Source organism: Heterocephalus glaber, unplaced genomic scaffold (assembly GCF_053883595.1).
Source record: "Heterocephalus glaber isolate CG9 unplaced genomic scaffold, H.glaber_assembly_v1.0 deba00001258, whole genome shotgun sequence".
In the NCBI taxonomy this organism is placed as follows: domain Eukaryota; kingdom Metazoa; phylum Chordata; class Mammalia; order Rodentia; family Bathyergidae; genus Heterocephalus; species Heterocephalus glaber.
In genome coordinates this window covers 242,850-258,264 of record NW_028258228.1, presented here as the reverse complement: position 1 = coordinate 258,264, position 15,415 = coordinate 242,850, and the positions used below count along the sequence as shown (strand labels likewise).

At 55.3% G+C, this 15,415-nt stretch overlaps 1 protein-coding gene across 10 annotated transcripts in view; it reads right to left on the bottom strand.

Moving 5' to 3' along the window:
* Window positions 1–1,107: 1,107 nt before the first annotated feature.
* Window positions 1,108–15,415, bottom strand: part of Marchf8 (membrane associated ring-CH-type finger 8) — a 92,619-nt gene continuing 78,311 nt past the window's right edge. For 6 of the 10 annotated variants that reach the window (XM_013069460.3, XM_021252463.2, XM_021252459.2 and 3 more), the window contains 5 exons: window positions 7,739–7,821; window positions 6,668–7,516; window positions 5,387–5,567; window positions 3,878–4,025; window positions 1,108–3,687 (listed from right to left, as the gene is read on the bottom strand). In XM_013069460.3, coding sequence (XP_012924914.2) covers window positions 3,383–3,687; window positions 3,878–4,025; window positions 5,387–5,567; window positions 6,668–7,516; window positions 7,739–7,821 — 1,566 coding nt within the window. In that variant the 3' untranslated portion in view covers window positions 1,108–3,382. The remainder of the gene's footprint in view (window positions 3,688–3,877; window positions 4,026–5,386; window positions 5,568–6,667; window positions 7,517–7,738; window positions 7,822–15,415) is intronic. The other 4 variants (XM_004875210.3, XM_087211006.1, XM_021252466.2 and 1 more) reach the window with 1 other exon arrangement.

The following is a 15,415-nucleotide window of genomic DNA, read 5'->3' as shown; positions in this document are numbered from 1 at the left end:
CAGACTCCAGCAGGACAACCCAGTGGCCTCCCTCTGGGCCTACCCCAAGATCCACAGCTCCTCCTGATAGTGCCCTCCGGGGACCAAGCCCCACACACAGCCTTCAGGGGACTCAATCCACTGTCAAACCACAGCAATGGGCAAATGTCTCCTAGAAAGGGCCACACAGTAAACACTAGGCTCTGCAGACCACTCAATCGGCTCAACTCCTTCCTGACCTGTGCCAGGTGGCAGGAAATTAGTAGGAGGCCATGAGTGCCCACCATGCTTACTCACTGGACAGTGCATGACAGAAGAGCCACCCCTGGGCCCCGTGAAGCCTCGATCACCCAGCTGATATTAGGGCAGAAGGCCACCTGGAGTCTCTTCAGCCAAAGTCCTAATTTTTATCAGGTCCCCAAAGCATGGCCGCATCCTCACAGGACTGGGTTGCTCTGAGCCCGGGATATTCTGCTGGCCCTTCCTGGACAGACTCAGAGGCCCTGGAGCAGCCTCCCCTGAGCTCTGGGCTATAGCCACAGCTCCACAGAGCAGCCTGCAAGCCTCCCCCAGGCTCCACACAACCAGCCAGAGAGCAGCAGGGCAGAGGCACCAGTTCTTGGCACACCAGCCCGAGGACGAGAGCACTACCACACCTCAGGGAAGCCCACGCAGGCCAGGACACTCAGCCTGGCAGAGCAGAGCTGCTGCGGCAACCACGCTGCTGGGCATGGGCTGGGCCATGGTGCAGACACCCGGGTGTGGCAGCAACAACCATGCTTGGATGAAATGCCTCCCTCTTACTCCCCTCATGTCCTCCTGGCCCCCACAAACCCGGTTTGAGGAACAGGCCAAGGAAACTGGGCCGGGGATACGTGACATTCCTTCCTGGTGTTCAAGCAGGAGGAACTTGGCAAAGGGAAACACCCACAGCAAACTCCTTAGTGAAAAAGGCTTTATTGCTGCAGTCAGATGCACGGACTCCCTGCACAGAGGGTTACTCAGGTGATAATACTGAGAGACAGTGAAAATACATAAAGGATACAAAAGTAGACATTTAGATGGCGAGAAATTTCCTAAGAAAAATTTCCAAATGTGAAGTGCCTTTTAGAAAATACACCACACATGTCAGTGTAAATTTGGTTTTTATTAACAATCAAGTTTTTATAAACATTGCATCTAAATACGTACAGATCAGCTGCGCACCTCGAACAATTCCAGAAGAGATAAATGCTTCTATTTCCCTGTGTCTGGGTCCTTCCTTGGGCTAGACAGGAAAGTTGCATATTGGAAATCAGATCCAAAGGGAGGAGCAGCAGCTCCCAGGTGTCCGCCCAGCGGTGTCCACAGCACCAGGCAGACTCACCCACAGGCTTGGGTGAGGAGCCAAAGTCAGAAGTCTGCCAGTGGTGCTGGGGCTGCAGCGCTGAGTCGGACAGGGCCAGCAGTGACACCCTGAGCCTGTGGTCTCCACTTTCCTGGCCCCGAGACCCCCTGAGCTCAGCATTCAGTGTGGTTTAGCCAAATAGCATCCTCCACTGAATCCAGGTAGAAAGGAGGTGAGATCAAGGACAAATACCACACCCCAGCACTCAGGAGGGCAAAGGCACCCACAGGACATGGGCAGAGCCAGGCCCCACCCTAGTGGGCAGTGCAGAGGGCTCCATGGTCAGAAAAGACAGGGGTGGCCAAGGCCCTGGGGTCGGGGAGGATGTGGGCCCCCTTCGGCAGAGTGGCCAGAGAGGAGATGGCGCCGGTCTTCCTGACAAGGGAGAGGCGTTCTGGCTGGACACGGGCAGGTACACCTTTGCTGTTGGGGTGCCAGGCCCCTCACTGCACACGCTCCTGGTCCATGGGAGTCTCAGAGCTTTCCAGGGTCAGTGGATGGCGCACCAGGGGGCAGGGCTCACAAAGTCCCACTAGAGGGAGGCAGGGCAGACGTACGGGACTCAGGCTTTGCGGGGCAGTTCCTGGGGTCTGGGCAGGGCTGATAGGCTCAATGCCCTGAGTGGGCAGCCTGTAGCTGCCAGGTGTCCCCGGGCTGCGAGGGACGTGGTAATTGCACTTTGGGCACAGTGGGCACAGGCACAGGCTGGAGGTGGCCAGGGAGCTGAAGGCAGATGACCTCAGGAGCAGCTGTGGTCAGCACCTGCCAAGTAGGGGGCAGCTCACCCTGCAGGATCCCTCCCCGGGCAAGCCCGCCTGTTTGTGAGGTCCCTGCCGGGAGGCTGTGCAAACAGTAGTGCTGGCAGTGGCCATGGCCCAGAGTGCGTCCTGGGCCTCTTGCTCACGGTGCAGGCTCCTGGCTGCCTCCCCAGCTCACTGTCTGCCTGGCACTGGGACACCTCGCTCTGAGAACAGTCAGGCAGACTTTTTGAAAGGACAAGGCCACCTGAGGTGGTGGTTTTGGTTTTGTGTCATGAATGGTGCCAGAGGGAAACCTGATGATGGGTGAGGCTGAGCAGGCTCAGGCTCTGGAGGACCCTGTCTGCCCAGTCCCTTACGGCCATGCTGGGGGGGCGGGGGTGGTGATGCAGTGGCCCTGGGTAGTCTGTTAGCCCCTCTGGGCCCTGCAGCAACTCCACACTGCCCTGGGGCAGGTACCTGGACCACCGAGGCACACTGGCCCATCCTTTCCTGCAAAACCAGCAGCAGCCAGAGACCTCTGTCCCTAGTCTCAAGGACATGATTTAAACACTCAGCTGTGTTGAAGTATTCCCTTCCTCTCCTCCTATTCTGCCATCCAGAGCCTCTTTTGTCAGTGCCGACATAGAAAAAACACAGGTGGCCCTGGAAACAGATTCCAGGCTTTAGGAGCCCGGTCGCTGCCACTGAGCACCCCAGTGCCCACCAGCGCTGTCCACGTATCATGTGCCACAGGGAGGAGGTCCCCTTCTTAGAATAAATAAGGCAGAGGTTTTCGGATCTACTTCCACGTGAAAGATAACTAGAGTGATGAAGGGAAGATTTCTACATGTGATGCTTTTTAGTGTCAATCCCGCTAGACACATTATTAAAAAATAAAGACTCTTTTGTAAAGTGCTGCTTGTTCAGGGAATCAGGCGCTGTGGGCTCAGGGTGCGGCTGGGGCAGGGCAGGGCTGTCTCCCGCCGCACCCCACTCCAGCTTGCCCCTCGTGTTTGGCATTTTATTCTTCACCCTGTGGAGACCACAGGCAGAGCTGAGCCATTCCCCCATGGTGGCCCCTGGGGCCTGCCACTTTCCCACCCCCAGGCAAAGGGGATCCTGACACGCTGGTCACAGGACGGCTTCTGATCACTGAGGAGAGTCCACTGAGGCCAGCAGAGCTCATCGCCTGCCGACTCTGCTATTAGAGGACAGGAGAAAGGTACACAGTTGGCAGTAAACAGCATCCTTCAGCGTCCCGCAGACGTCCAGAACGTCAGACATGGATGATCTCTGCCCCGGTGTCCTCAGGATCTGTGCAGGAAGAGGAGTTTGTGTCGGAACGACAGAGTCCATGTCCATCTTTATTTCCAAAGCTGGCCTCTGTTAGTGCAGATTTTTCAAAAATATTCTTTTTGCTTGTTTCTGGACAGTTTTGAACATAGATCACTCTATTGTAGGCCTTGAGTCTCTTCCACAATTGCAGGTACACTTTGCACTGAACATACATAAAAAGAAGTCCTCCGGTGAAGCCAATGGCCACGACCACCAACTTAGTCCAAAAGGGCCACTCCAGGATGCCTGCAAGGGGGAGAGGCCATCAGCCGCCAGGAGACTGAAGCGGGTACAACCTGACCATCACTCTTCCCCACCACAGGCTCTCCCACCGTGAGTCCTGGGATCCCATCCTCTGACTGACTTTTTGAGACCTTTACCTCCAGCAGCACAGAGAAGCCCCTCCCAGCCCGTGAGCCACTCTCTGAGCACCTACCTGTTGCCTGCCCCTGCTTGATCTCCTCAGCGGTGCGGTCGATGAGCACATAGAGGGACCAGACCACGCAGGTGATGGCGATGACGTGGAAGGTCACCGAACACATGATCTTCCTACGCTCACTGGGCGACATCTGCAGCTTTTCCCACTGGAAAGAGGACATGTGAAGTGTAAGCCTGGGGCGCAGAGGGCAGGGCTGCCCGGGGGTGACGGGGCCACAGGTGACAACTGCTCCAGCTGGATGAATGTGCCCATTCCCCACAGCAGTCCTTGGAAAGCACTCACTGCAGCTGGGACCAAGCACTGCCAAGGCCCTGTGCGCTGGAACCCTGGGACCATGGAGCCAGCACTGAGCCATCTGTTCCTCCTGCTGTGACATTCAGCAGCTCAAAAGACACAAGACTTGGACCTCAGTCCTGACCCAGACCTGCATTTCAAGTCTCGAAGGCACACCAAGTGTCACGGCCAGGTGGGTGAGAGGCAGGGACATTTGCTGATCCTCCACGGCCCCAGCAGCACAGCTGGGAACCAGGCTGACTTCCTGGTGCAGCCAACTCTGCAAGGAGCAATTTCTGATTCCAAGTAGCGGAGTTTCTTTTTCACTGTTTCCCAGCCAAAAGAAAACACAGAAAAGTGAAGAGGACGGTTTGCGCACTCTGCAAAGCCCTGGCCAACACAGGCCATGGCACCTGTCCAGCTGTTTTGTGCAGATGAGCTGATGGCAATGCCTCAGGTTACCTGGATTGTCCAGGTAAACTCACCTGAGAGCCATTCCAGAGCAGGTACCTACCCAATACATTCCAGACCTTTACTGAGACAGAGCCTTTGTCTGTGCCTGTGTTCTCCAGCACTGCTGACTGCTTCCTGGGGGCTGACCCCAGCACAATCCCTGGCTTCCTCCCGAGACACAGGCTGTCCTGCATCCTGCTACTGCCCAGGACCCCAGCCTGGGCCTCACCCTGAGACCAGCCGTCCCCACATGGCTGGCAGAAGCTCTTCTCCATAGACACCTGTCTTCTCTAACTCTTTCACTTTGCCTACAGGGCCCACGCTCCTTCCAGAGCCACTCAAAACTGAGCATGTCTGCCCTGGCCCCCTCAGGCCCAGGTAGGGCTCTTCCCAATCCTCAGGCCCCACACTGTCAACTCCGACCCACTGCGCCGGCCTTGCTGTGGGCTGCTACTCCATCCTGTGAGTCCCGGCAAGTGGTTACTAAGTGCTCTGAGGCAGAACAATCTTTTATTTTTCAATGTGACCACGCTGGGCACTCAAGAGAGATTATTACCAGCATTTGGATGAACAGATACCACTGTTCTCCCCTCCAGGAGGGAAGCAGGGTCTGGGGCCCGAACACAGCTTCAGCCCCACCCCAGCAAATTCTCGTCCCGGTGTGGACAGACACAAGGTGTGCAGTGCCAGGCTGAGTGCTGGGGGAGACACTGGGCTCTGAGAGTCAGTCCTGGTAGGTGTGGCAGGACGAATACAGTTAAAGGCCCGGAGCCCTCCTACCTTCCGCAGTGGCTTCAGCCGGGTCTCCATGACAAACTCGTACTTGCACAGCTCACAGCAGCGCGCGTCAGAGCTCTTAATCCACTGCTGCAGGCAGGCCTGGTGCACGAAGTGCAGGCTGCCCGTGCAGCGGCACGGTGTGATCAGGGGGCTCTCGCCATCACCCTCGCAGTGGCAGATCCTGTAACAGGGGAGGGAATGGTGTCTCTGTGGGGAGGCCATGCCAGGCGGGGCTGCGGCCAGTGGCCAGTCCCCCAAGAAAACTGAGAAATAGCACAAAAATGACCATCAGCACGGACACACACAAATGAAAACAGCAACTAGAAACTAAAGCTTCTCGTTTACCGCACTGACACAGTAAGTCAGACAGGCAGTGTGACAGATGGGAAAGCAATGTGACAAATGGCAAAGCATTCACACTGAGAGCCCCCCAGAGATGAGTTCAGGCAGCAGAAGGCATCGTCTAGGACACAGGGGTCAATGAGAGGCAACTGTCTACGTAGCCAAACCCACGGCAAGCAGGAGGTGATAACACATGCTTCCCATGCAGCTGCCCGCACCCCACGGCGTGCCAGCCCTTCCTGCCCCTCTCCTCCGCCCAAAACTCGCCACGCAGTGCTGTGGTGCCACCAAGTGGGCATTAGCCTTAAAGTACAGCAGGCTGTCACTGAGGACCCCATGGAACTCAGGCCAGCTTCTGAGAACAGGGCCCTCTCCCTGCAGCCGGGACAGGTAGGGACACCCATGCTCACAGCAGCCGGGCTGGCCTGGCTGGGTCTGAGAAAAAAAAGTCACAGCTGCTACCAATGGGGGAGCAGGAAAACTGGCAAGTCTGGGGCCACATGAGGTGCTGAGTGGACAGGGTGGGTGCTGTGAGGGCCAGGAGCAGTTCATGGGGAGGGGGGACAGGGGATACTGGGGAGCAGCTGCTCCCCACTGATGGGGGCACAAAGCACAAACAGCATGGGGGTGGAGAGCACATGCTTGAAACAACCAGCAGGGCAGAAGACTAGAAATACTATCTTTTTCTTCCAATCTCTTTATGCAAAAGTCTACTTATTTTTAGATGCAATGAGTCATCTTGGCCTTTAATATGTGTAGCTTCTTCCTCGTTTAAAACGGGTTTTCTAAATGGCATCAGGGCTCTGCATCCTGGAGAAGACCAACGAGCCCACACCAGCTAAGCTGTTTCGGGCTCTGTTTTCTGGAAACTTCACATATTAAAGCCAGTGAGGCGGTGGTCCAAGCGGGGCTGGCTAGGTGCACTCCTTGCACACCCACCTGCAGGCGTCCCCAGAGGTGGACCCGGGGGAGGCTGGGGGCAGCTTTGCAGACTGGGGTGAGGGGCAATCCAGGTCACTGTCCTTTTCCACGGAGCAGAGGGGCGCCCGCAGGATGCTGTTCTTCAGCCTAGCGGAGGTGCTGTCCTCAAAGACATCGTCGTCGCCCATCTCAGCGGAGCAGAAGCCCGTGCTCCCCGCCAGCCCACTGGAGGAGGGGGTGGCGTGCAGGTGGGCAGCGTGGGCCTCCAGATCGTGGAACCGGTGCAGGCTGCTGGCGCTCGAACCCCGGGACAGCGAGAGCAGGTAGTGGAGCAGGCGCCGGCTCCCAGGCGTCATCGCCTCACCATCCGCCTCCTCCTCCCAACGGGGTCTGTGGTCACACCTCCTGCCAGCAGCTGCCTCCCAGACAGCTGGCCGGGGCCCAGCGAGGGGCGGGATGCACGCATATTTGGACCGGACAACAGGAGCACGGCTTGGCACTCTCCATCCCTGGAGGAGGAACCTGCTGGCCCTGAGACTGGGGCCTGGGGCCAGGGCCAGCTTCCCTTCCGAGCTGCTTCTTCCCACAACGCAGGCACTGTCCAGGCCGTCTTGGCCCTTCACCCCCACATCACTCAGGGACTTGGAGAACTTCAGGGCTCTTCTAGCCCTGGTGCTCTGGCCAGGCTTCCAGGCCTCAGCCCATTCCAGGCCTGAGGGGTTTCTCTTGGTTGCCTGCAGTATGTCTTTACAAACAACTGTCACAGTGAGCCCTGATGTCAGAGAACTCTGGCAGGGAGGAGCTTTCAAGACAACAGCAGACCGCACAGGACTATGGTGACAGAACTCAGAGAACACTGCGCTGGAACTGCATGCAGAACAGTGGGATAAAGCAGAGAGTGAGACCATTTCAGAGAGCAGTCACGGTGATGGCATGAGGCCTGTGTGGGGCACTGCGCAAACAACACACAAACTGGACCGACTGTGAGACCATGGGCAGAACCGCCTAGCACACAGAAAACCGAGAGCCTACCGACAGTGCTGATTTGGGACTACACGGACCGTGGTGGCATCTGAAGCCAAGTGTTACCTGCAGATGTCCTGGTTGGATGGTGTGACAGAAGTGTGAGAGAAGGCAGACACCAAAGCTGATGAGGACGGAGGACTCCCAGCCTGCAACAACATAGCTGGTCAGTGTTCAGGGAGGAACAGGGGCAGGAACCCCTCCTTCCGGGCAGCAGTGGGCAGGGAGTCACCCAGCACCCACGATCCCCTGCCCGGCTTGGAGGAGCTCACACCAGGGTCCTTGAGTCACTGAGAACAACCAGTCGAGCCTTTGCTCCTTATCTGGTGACATCTGGAGCCACAGGCATCACTCCAGGCTCCCACAGTGGCAGGGCAGGGCCATTTATTTCCTAAGCACCTAAGGCTAATTAATTAGACCACATGAAGTCAGGACAGCAAGCACACTCGGGCTCTGCCCGTGCCTGCAGGCACTGCCTCGAAGCCAATCTGCGTGTGCCCCGTCACAGCTCCCTCTCTACACGCCTCTAGACCACAGGGCACCAAGCCACATTCAGCCCTGTCCCAGAATGGCTGATCAAAGATGCTCCCAAGAGCGCCAACCTTGAGATCATGAATTAAGACAACTGAGATTTAGAACAACATGGAGAAAGAGCCTACAGGACAGAATGGGCCTCCGAGGGGTGGTGAATAAGCCAAAATTAGGAGATCTGAACGAAGAGGACAGCACAGTGATGGGGAGACAGAGAAAGACAGGAGCTGTGCACAGGCACAGCTGCGCAGGCCACCCAAGAGGCACCCAGTTCAGCCAACAGGCCTTGTTCTCTGGCTCTGGGACCTCACACCCTCCTAGGGTCACATATCAAGTGTGCAGCTGGGAGATCCTGTCTCTGTGCAAACACCACGCGCACCCCTGCACCAGCCGAGATGGCACAGGTGGGTCACGGGATGTGGAGGCTGCGAGAGGCATGGAGCAGTTGCCCACGAGACTCGGCAGAGCCCTGCGGCCATCTGTACACCAGTGAGCAGGAGCATGTCTGAAACCGTGATGCACGGCACAGCAGTCTACACACTGTGCTCACGGGCGTGTCGCTGCCTGTTCTGTGCTTCCGTAGGGTCCATAGTACAGAGGCTCACACCAGGCTCGCCACATTCGAGTGACAAGCTGCACGACAGCACAGGCGGCTGTGATGTCAACAGGCGACAGCAGTTTCCCAGCTCCATCAGAATCGTAATGGAGCTGCTGCTGTGCATGGGGTCAGTGGTTAACTCACATACTGTCACCCACCTTCGCTCAGGAAAGTTAGCCCATGGGACTCACTTCCCCCAGCCCTGCTGCCTGGTGAGGGTGCTCCACCTGGCCCACAGCTGCCCACCTCTCTCGGTGCCTCTCAGTTGTACACCTACGGACCTGTGGCTTTGGTCAGGTGGAACAGCCACCACCAGGAACCCCTGCCCCTGCAGGGTCCTTGCATCTGCTTCCTACTGCTCATGCCAAGTTAAATATCATTTAAACCCAAGCGATCCACAAAGTGCCTGTTAACACGCTGATGCATACACTGACATCACCTGGCACTATGTAATTAGAACATATCTGAGTCACTGAAGAATCCATGTTTATCTTCTAACTGCACATGCACATGGACACTGGGCATTTACAGTTAAGGGATTAACAGTCGAAAGTTCTTAAGAATCTAAAGTTATTCAGGGACATGAAAATGACATCCCTCAAATCACTATCACCAGCACTTCTGAAACAGAGGAGAGGGGTCTGGGCGAGGTGGGAAGGGTGCTGTGGCAGCATCTTTTCCTTGGGGCAGCCATCCCTGGCTTCTCCCGGGCACCCTGAGCAGAACACAAGGCCTCCTGGTATGGGGCTTTCCTGCTGACCTTTGCAGGGGTGCAGAAAGCAGGAAGCACCCCCAAAACCAGCCTTTCCATCCCAACACTTAGCGATGCTAAAAGCCTTCATCAGCTTCCTGCTCCCTCCTTCGCGTCTGACAGTAATTAGCTCTGCTCGGCACCCTCAGGCTGGTTTACAATGCACAGCAGAGAAGCCAAGGTTGCCATGGCCTCTCCACAGGCAGGATGGGAGGAAGGTGTGTCCAGCCTTGCTTGCCCTTGTCCCCCATCCCCGAGGAGCCGTGACACTAGTGACCTATCAACAAGATCCCAGAGACAGCCTGACCCACAGGAAAGGGAGCCCCACAGCTCCCCTTGGCCGTGGAAGCCAGAAGCAGCACAGCCCGAGGTCTGCGCCACCTTGGCTGATCCTGAGCACCTTGTTCCCCATGGGGTCAGATCTCACAGGACCTGATGGCCGTGGGCGTAAGGCAAGGCTGTTCCTGATGGGAAAACCCCAGTGTGCTGAGAAAACTGGCCCTATTCTGGGACCCTCCTGCTGACTCCCAAATGAGACTTTCTAGTCATACGGGGAAGGGAGCAATCTCATGGCCAAAAATGTGTGAAAATCCCATTTCCTTAAGATGTTGTAATGGATTCTGCCACAACAAGGCCCTGAGTGCTGTCCAAGCCCAGTCGCCTTTCTGGAGCTCTCAGGAATGGCATCATCAGACATCGGTGTGGTCGCACCGAACACTCCCAGGTCTTTCTCACTGGTTCACCATCCAAGATGTGGGGAAGATGTTTCCCACAGATCCTTGAGGGTCCTGTACCCCCTCCTCCCTCTGGGGTGGGGGCCTGCAGCCCTGGGAGTGGCGAAGGTGACATTCCTTGGGCCACGCCTTCCCTCAGTCATAGTCATCAGCCACAGTGACAGTTCCCACTGGGTGGCAGGAAACTCCCTCCCTTCACAGCCTCCTCCTCCACCCCAGCAGCCTCCCTTCCCTGGGCCAGCAGAGCTGGGTGTCAACAGTGGACTCAGGCCCCAGGCCCAGGACACTTGTGTGTGAGTTCCACCACCAGGTACAGGGCTGCGAAGAGCAGATCAGTGGGACTAGGGTTCAGGACATCAAGCTGATGACCTAACTAAGGAAAATGGAAGGGTGTACACAGGGCCTTCCCAACATGAAGAGACACTTCTCCCACAGTGAGAAAAGCAAATTAACCACAATGAGATACCATCATTAGCAAGAGAAAGTAAATAAAGTAATGGTGACATTGGCAGCAGTGTGGGCAAACAGGCAGGCTTATGCTCTGTAAGACCTCCACAGGTCAAGCAAGCAAGAGTCTCAGAATCAAAGGAATTCCTCCCTACCCGGCACCACCAGGTCTGCGTAGCCCAGGCTGAGGCCACACTGCAAGCTGGTGAGGCAGCGGCTACATCTACTGGATGGAGGAGCAGGCTATCAACAGAGAGGAGGGGCACAAGCAGGCAGAGGGTTCCACAATCAAGAGAGGAGGAGCCTTGGGGGTGGGGGTGGGGGCGGCCGACTACGTGCAGGGCCATTACCTGAGCTGAGCAATATTTCCTACACAGAAATTCACTTAAAGGACAGTAGGTGACTCGTAGTTTAAAAAGTAAGGCATGGTTCAAGACTGTAATCCTAGCACTCTAGGAAGCTGAGGCAGGAGGATCACAAGTTTGAACTCAGCTTGGGCAACTTTGCAAATCATGTCTCAAAAGTAAAAATTTTTTAAATTTTTAAATGGCCTGAGGATGTAGCTCAGTGTGAAGGCCCTGGGTTCATTCTCCAGTACTGGAAAAAAAAAAATTCCAGAAGCACTATCAGCTCCAACGACTGCTCAGGTCTGGGATAGCAGGTCAGGAAATCGGTCTTGGGTGTTATAACCTACTTACAAAAGGGAACAGAAGTCAGTAAAACAGAGGCGGCTGGACTGTGTGTGAGATAAGCACGAAATCTTCAGCGGGAGCTGGGTCTTCCAGCTTTGAGTGAGTGAGCTAGATTTCAAAAAAAACTGTCTTGGTTACCATGGATCATGGTCACTGCAAGCCAAGTCACCGCTGAGTCATTCTCCAAAGAAAACAAAGCATCACAGGAGCAACAGCAGCATCAGAAGGTGGGGTCCACATGGAGCTCCAGGACAAGAGGGCTCCCCTGTGTGAGCAGCGTCTGACACCTGCCTGCGATTGCCGTGGCTGCGTCACAACTCACACACTCTTAGTGGGTTAGAACTACACACATCAACCATGGCACAGGTTCCAGGGGCCAGGAGTCAGTCACAGTGTGCCAGCTTCTCTGCTCAGGGTCACCCTCTCCCAGGGTGCTGGGCACAGCGCATTGCCATACTCAGGATGGTGGCAGAGCACAGTCCCTGCAGTTTCGGGATAGAGGCCCTGTTGGCTGTGAACTTGTCCCATCACAGGAGCCTCCCCACCTCTGGCTGCTTGTGCTAGAATCCTCTCCCTTCCCCTTCTGCCACCAGCCAGAAAAGACTCTCTAAGTGTTGATTCTAGATGAGCTCTCTATTCCAAAGTCCACCAAGCTGTATACACAGCATGATCACAGAGTGACTCCAGGTTCCGGCTCACAGGACAGGAGATCTTGGAGGCCCACATTAGCAACCTGCTCACCAGACAACCTTTTACTTGTGCTTCCTGCTCAGGAGGTTGCTACCAGTCACTGTCCCCGAGCCAGCTGAGATCAGAGACCTGCACCTCCCAAGCATCAGCAGTGAATGACCTTGCCTGGGTGTCCGGCATAGGGACACATGTCTGAGGTGACGTCTCAGCACACTCTCTGCTCAGACAGAAGTCACTCCATCCAAACCAAGGCTCTATTATGAGAGCCTGATTTCTATAAATAAATACCCAATTGTACTCAACTTCAAAACTGAGCAACAATGAAAGGAGAGGCCATTCTGGGGCTGTGCTGATAAATACATGTTGACTCTTGCTGAAGGGCTGTGCCAAGAATGGGAGCCCACAAAGGCAATTAATTACGCTGACCATTAAAGACCCAAACAGGCACAATATAGGATTCATGGAGGAGAATGCACAATACTGCTAAGGCCCAAAGGATTTCCATTATAAATGAGCTCATTAGCATTTTAGCAAGTAGCACTAATGCTCAATTCTTTTCTTTTGTGGGTTTTTAGAGGGAGGTGGAATTACATGAATAGTGATATATGCCCAGCACAATGAGGGGTGCATGTCACATCATGCCAGACTCAAGGGTGGCAGCTGAAAGGACTTTCTCAGGGCTTGAATTCCCAAGCAGGGCTCCATGCTATAGCTGGAATCTTGAAAAATTGTGTTTTCAATAAATTACACAGAAGGCAACAATTTCTGAGCAAAGATGGTGTCACTTCATAGGGCCAGAAACTATGGAGGCAACCGTGGGAAAGTCCCAGACCCCACCAGCAATCCCAGCTTGTCAGGGAGTTCCCACTCTAAAGGATCGTTTCTTACTGTAATCTCCTTTCAATGTTTAACTTTTCAAATGTAACCAAAACACATCTTCATTGCCAAGAATTCTCCTCTGAGAGACTTCTGGGTTCAGGCAAAGCACTGGCTTTTGACCCCAAAGTCCTCGCTGTGCTCTGGGACCACGCCACCAAGCAGGGTTTAATCATTTAAAAGCTGGGTCACAGATCCACAGCCCCACTGCACCGACCGGATAAAATCTGAGGAGGTGGGAACACAAGCCAGGCCACGTGGGCCGTGACACAGAAAAAATAGGCTGTTCCCACCTGAGGCCACCACACCTCCAACTCACTCCCCTCACCTCTGTGGCACGAAAATGAGTCTCTTCTCTTCAGGATTTTGTTTTCAGTATGAATGAAGAAACACACACCCTGCCTTACATGTGAGCCACATAACACCTGTGTCTGGTCCACTGGGATTCAGAAGCAGAGTGCAAACCTGGCCCTGACCCCATGCAGGTCCAAAGGACCCTAGACAGGTTCAGCCATGTCTCATTCATGCCTCAAAGCAGCAAGAAATGTAAACTGTTCAAGGCCTCAAGGCAATGTGCCTGTCAGACAGAAGAGCAGGAGTGAAGTTCTGTGCTCCTTGAGCACGGCCAGTCTGGCTACACCTGGAGCAGCTCACGGACCCAGGTGCACAGATTTAATGATGCTGGCTCTGACATCATCATGGGGGCACTGCCCCACAGCTGCTGCCAAGCTAGGGCGCTCTTCGCCCCACCTTCTACAGGGCAGGTTCTGTGACCCTGGACCAGGTCCACTTCCAGGGCTGGAGGAGGCTTCCTGGGGTGGCACCTGCTGAGCACGACAGGCCTCCCTGAGCAGTTCACAAGGCAGCAGAAAGCTGGCCCTCAATCAGCTGCTGGCCACCAACAGGGCCCAAGGCAGTCCCAGCGGGAGGATGTGTTCAGTGTCCTTGGGGAATTGAAAGGTCCCCAAAGGACGTCAGGCCAAGAACTCACAGAGAGCTGTAGCCAACAGATCTCAGTCTCAGGCACCACAGTGGGGACTCCGACAGCCCTCAGCCTTTATTGGCCCCTGGGGCACTGAGTTCTCCAGGAGGTGACACCCACAGTGGAGATCAGGACAGCCCCAGCCCTCACTGTGACCACCATCTCCCTACTGTCCTCCTGTCCCACCACCCCAAGCAGCCCTTCTACTCTACCTCAGCCTGTCTGCTGGCCCCCCCATCCCATCTGTCCTCCATTCAGTTCGAAGCACCATGTCCAGCACAGTAGAGAGCTGGACAAAACCTGTACTCTTGTTGACCTTCATAAGGCCACGAGAACCACCCTTTCTCCACGCCACAGAGAGGGTACATCTTGCTGGGGAGAAGGCCAGGCCAGGGGCACAGGACACAGCACTCTGGGCAGGTGGCCACCTCGCCCATGCCTAAGCTCACTACCCTGCTGCACCCCTGCCACCCACAGTCTAAGATAGGAAGTGAACTGCCGGGACCCAGCTCCCCAAGTCCCCCTTGTCCCCAGAACTCTGGTCATGGGGTGGCATCGGGAGAGGGGTAAGCTTAGGTGATTACCAGAAGAATGATTTTGTAAAAGTTGTGTCTTAATTTGGAGACAGAATCTGTGGTGACAGCAAGGGGATCCAGGGGAGGGGGAGATGGGAGGAAGGGGAAACGGAAAGGGAGAAGGACCCAGAGGAGCATATTCACTAGTTATTGCAAACATACACTCATAAAAATTTAAACAAAGAGAACTAACCAAATATGTCCTTCCATATACAATGACATAAAATTCCAAGTTCTTCCAACTGGGCAGCGGCACAGGAAGCACGTGAGGAGGGTGGGTAAAGGCGGGGCAGGGCCACATTCCATACCCAGCCTTCCACAGGTACGTCCCTGCTGCCTTGAAACATTTTTCATTTTTCTACACAGGCCTCAGTATCGTTACAAACTGTGTAAGTGCTATAAAGAGAAAGAACACAATACCTTCGATTACAGAGAGGGCAAGGCCTGAGGGAGAAACAGGAAGTAGCCATTTGCTGGATAAGGGCTAGGGAAGGCCTCTTGCAAAGGGAAGGGTGTTATGTGGCTTGTGGGCAGGTGAGGAGGAAGGTGGTCTGGCCTGGGTCCTCCAGATCAGGGTGGCCAGGATGTGAACCCAGGGGCCAGGGCCTGAGACCAAGGCAGGGAGTTAGAAGGCTGTCAAGTAGAGGAGCACTGAGGATGGGCAGGAGAAGTATCAGGTTCCACTGCTTGCTGTGGGTGGAGGACTTCCTATACGTGGTCAGCTTCCTAGGAAGCTCCTGCACGAGCAGAGGCCTGGCCCGGCAGGGCTGGGGCAGCACAGGAGATATGGGGTTGGTGTCAAGGATTAGCCCAGCACCTCACAAGCTCGCACTGCACATACAGGGGTTGCTGATCCCCTGCTCTGAG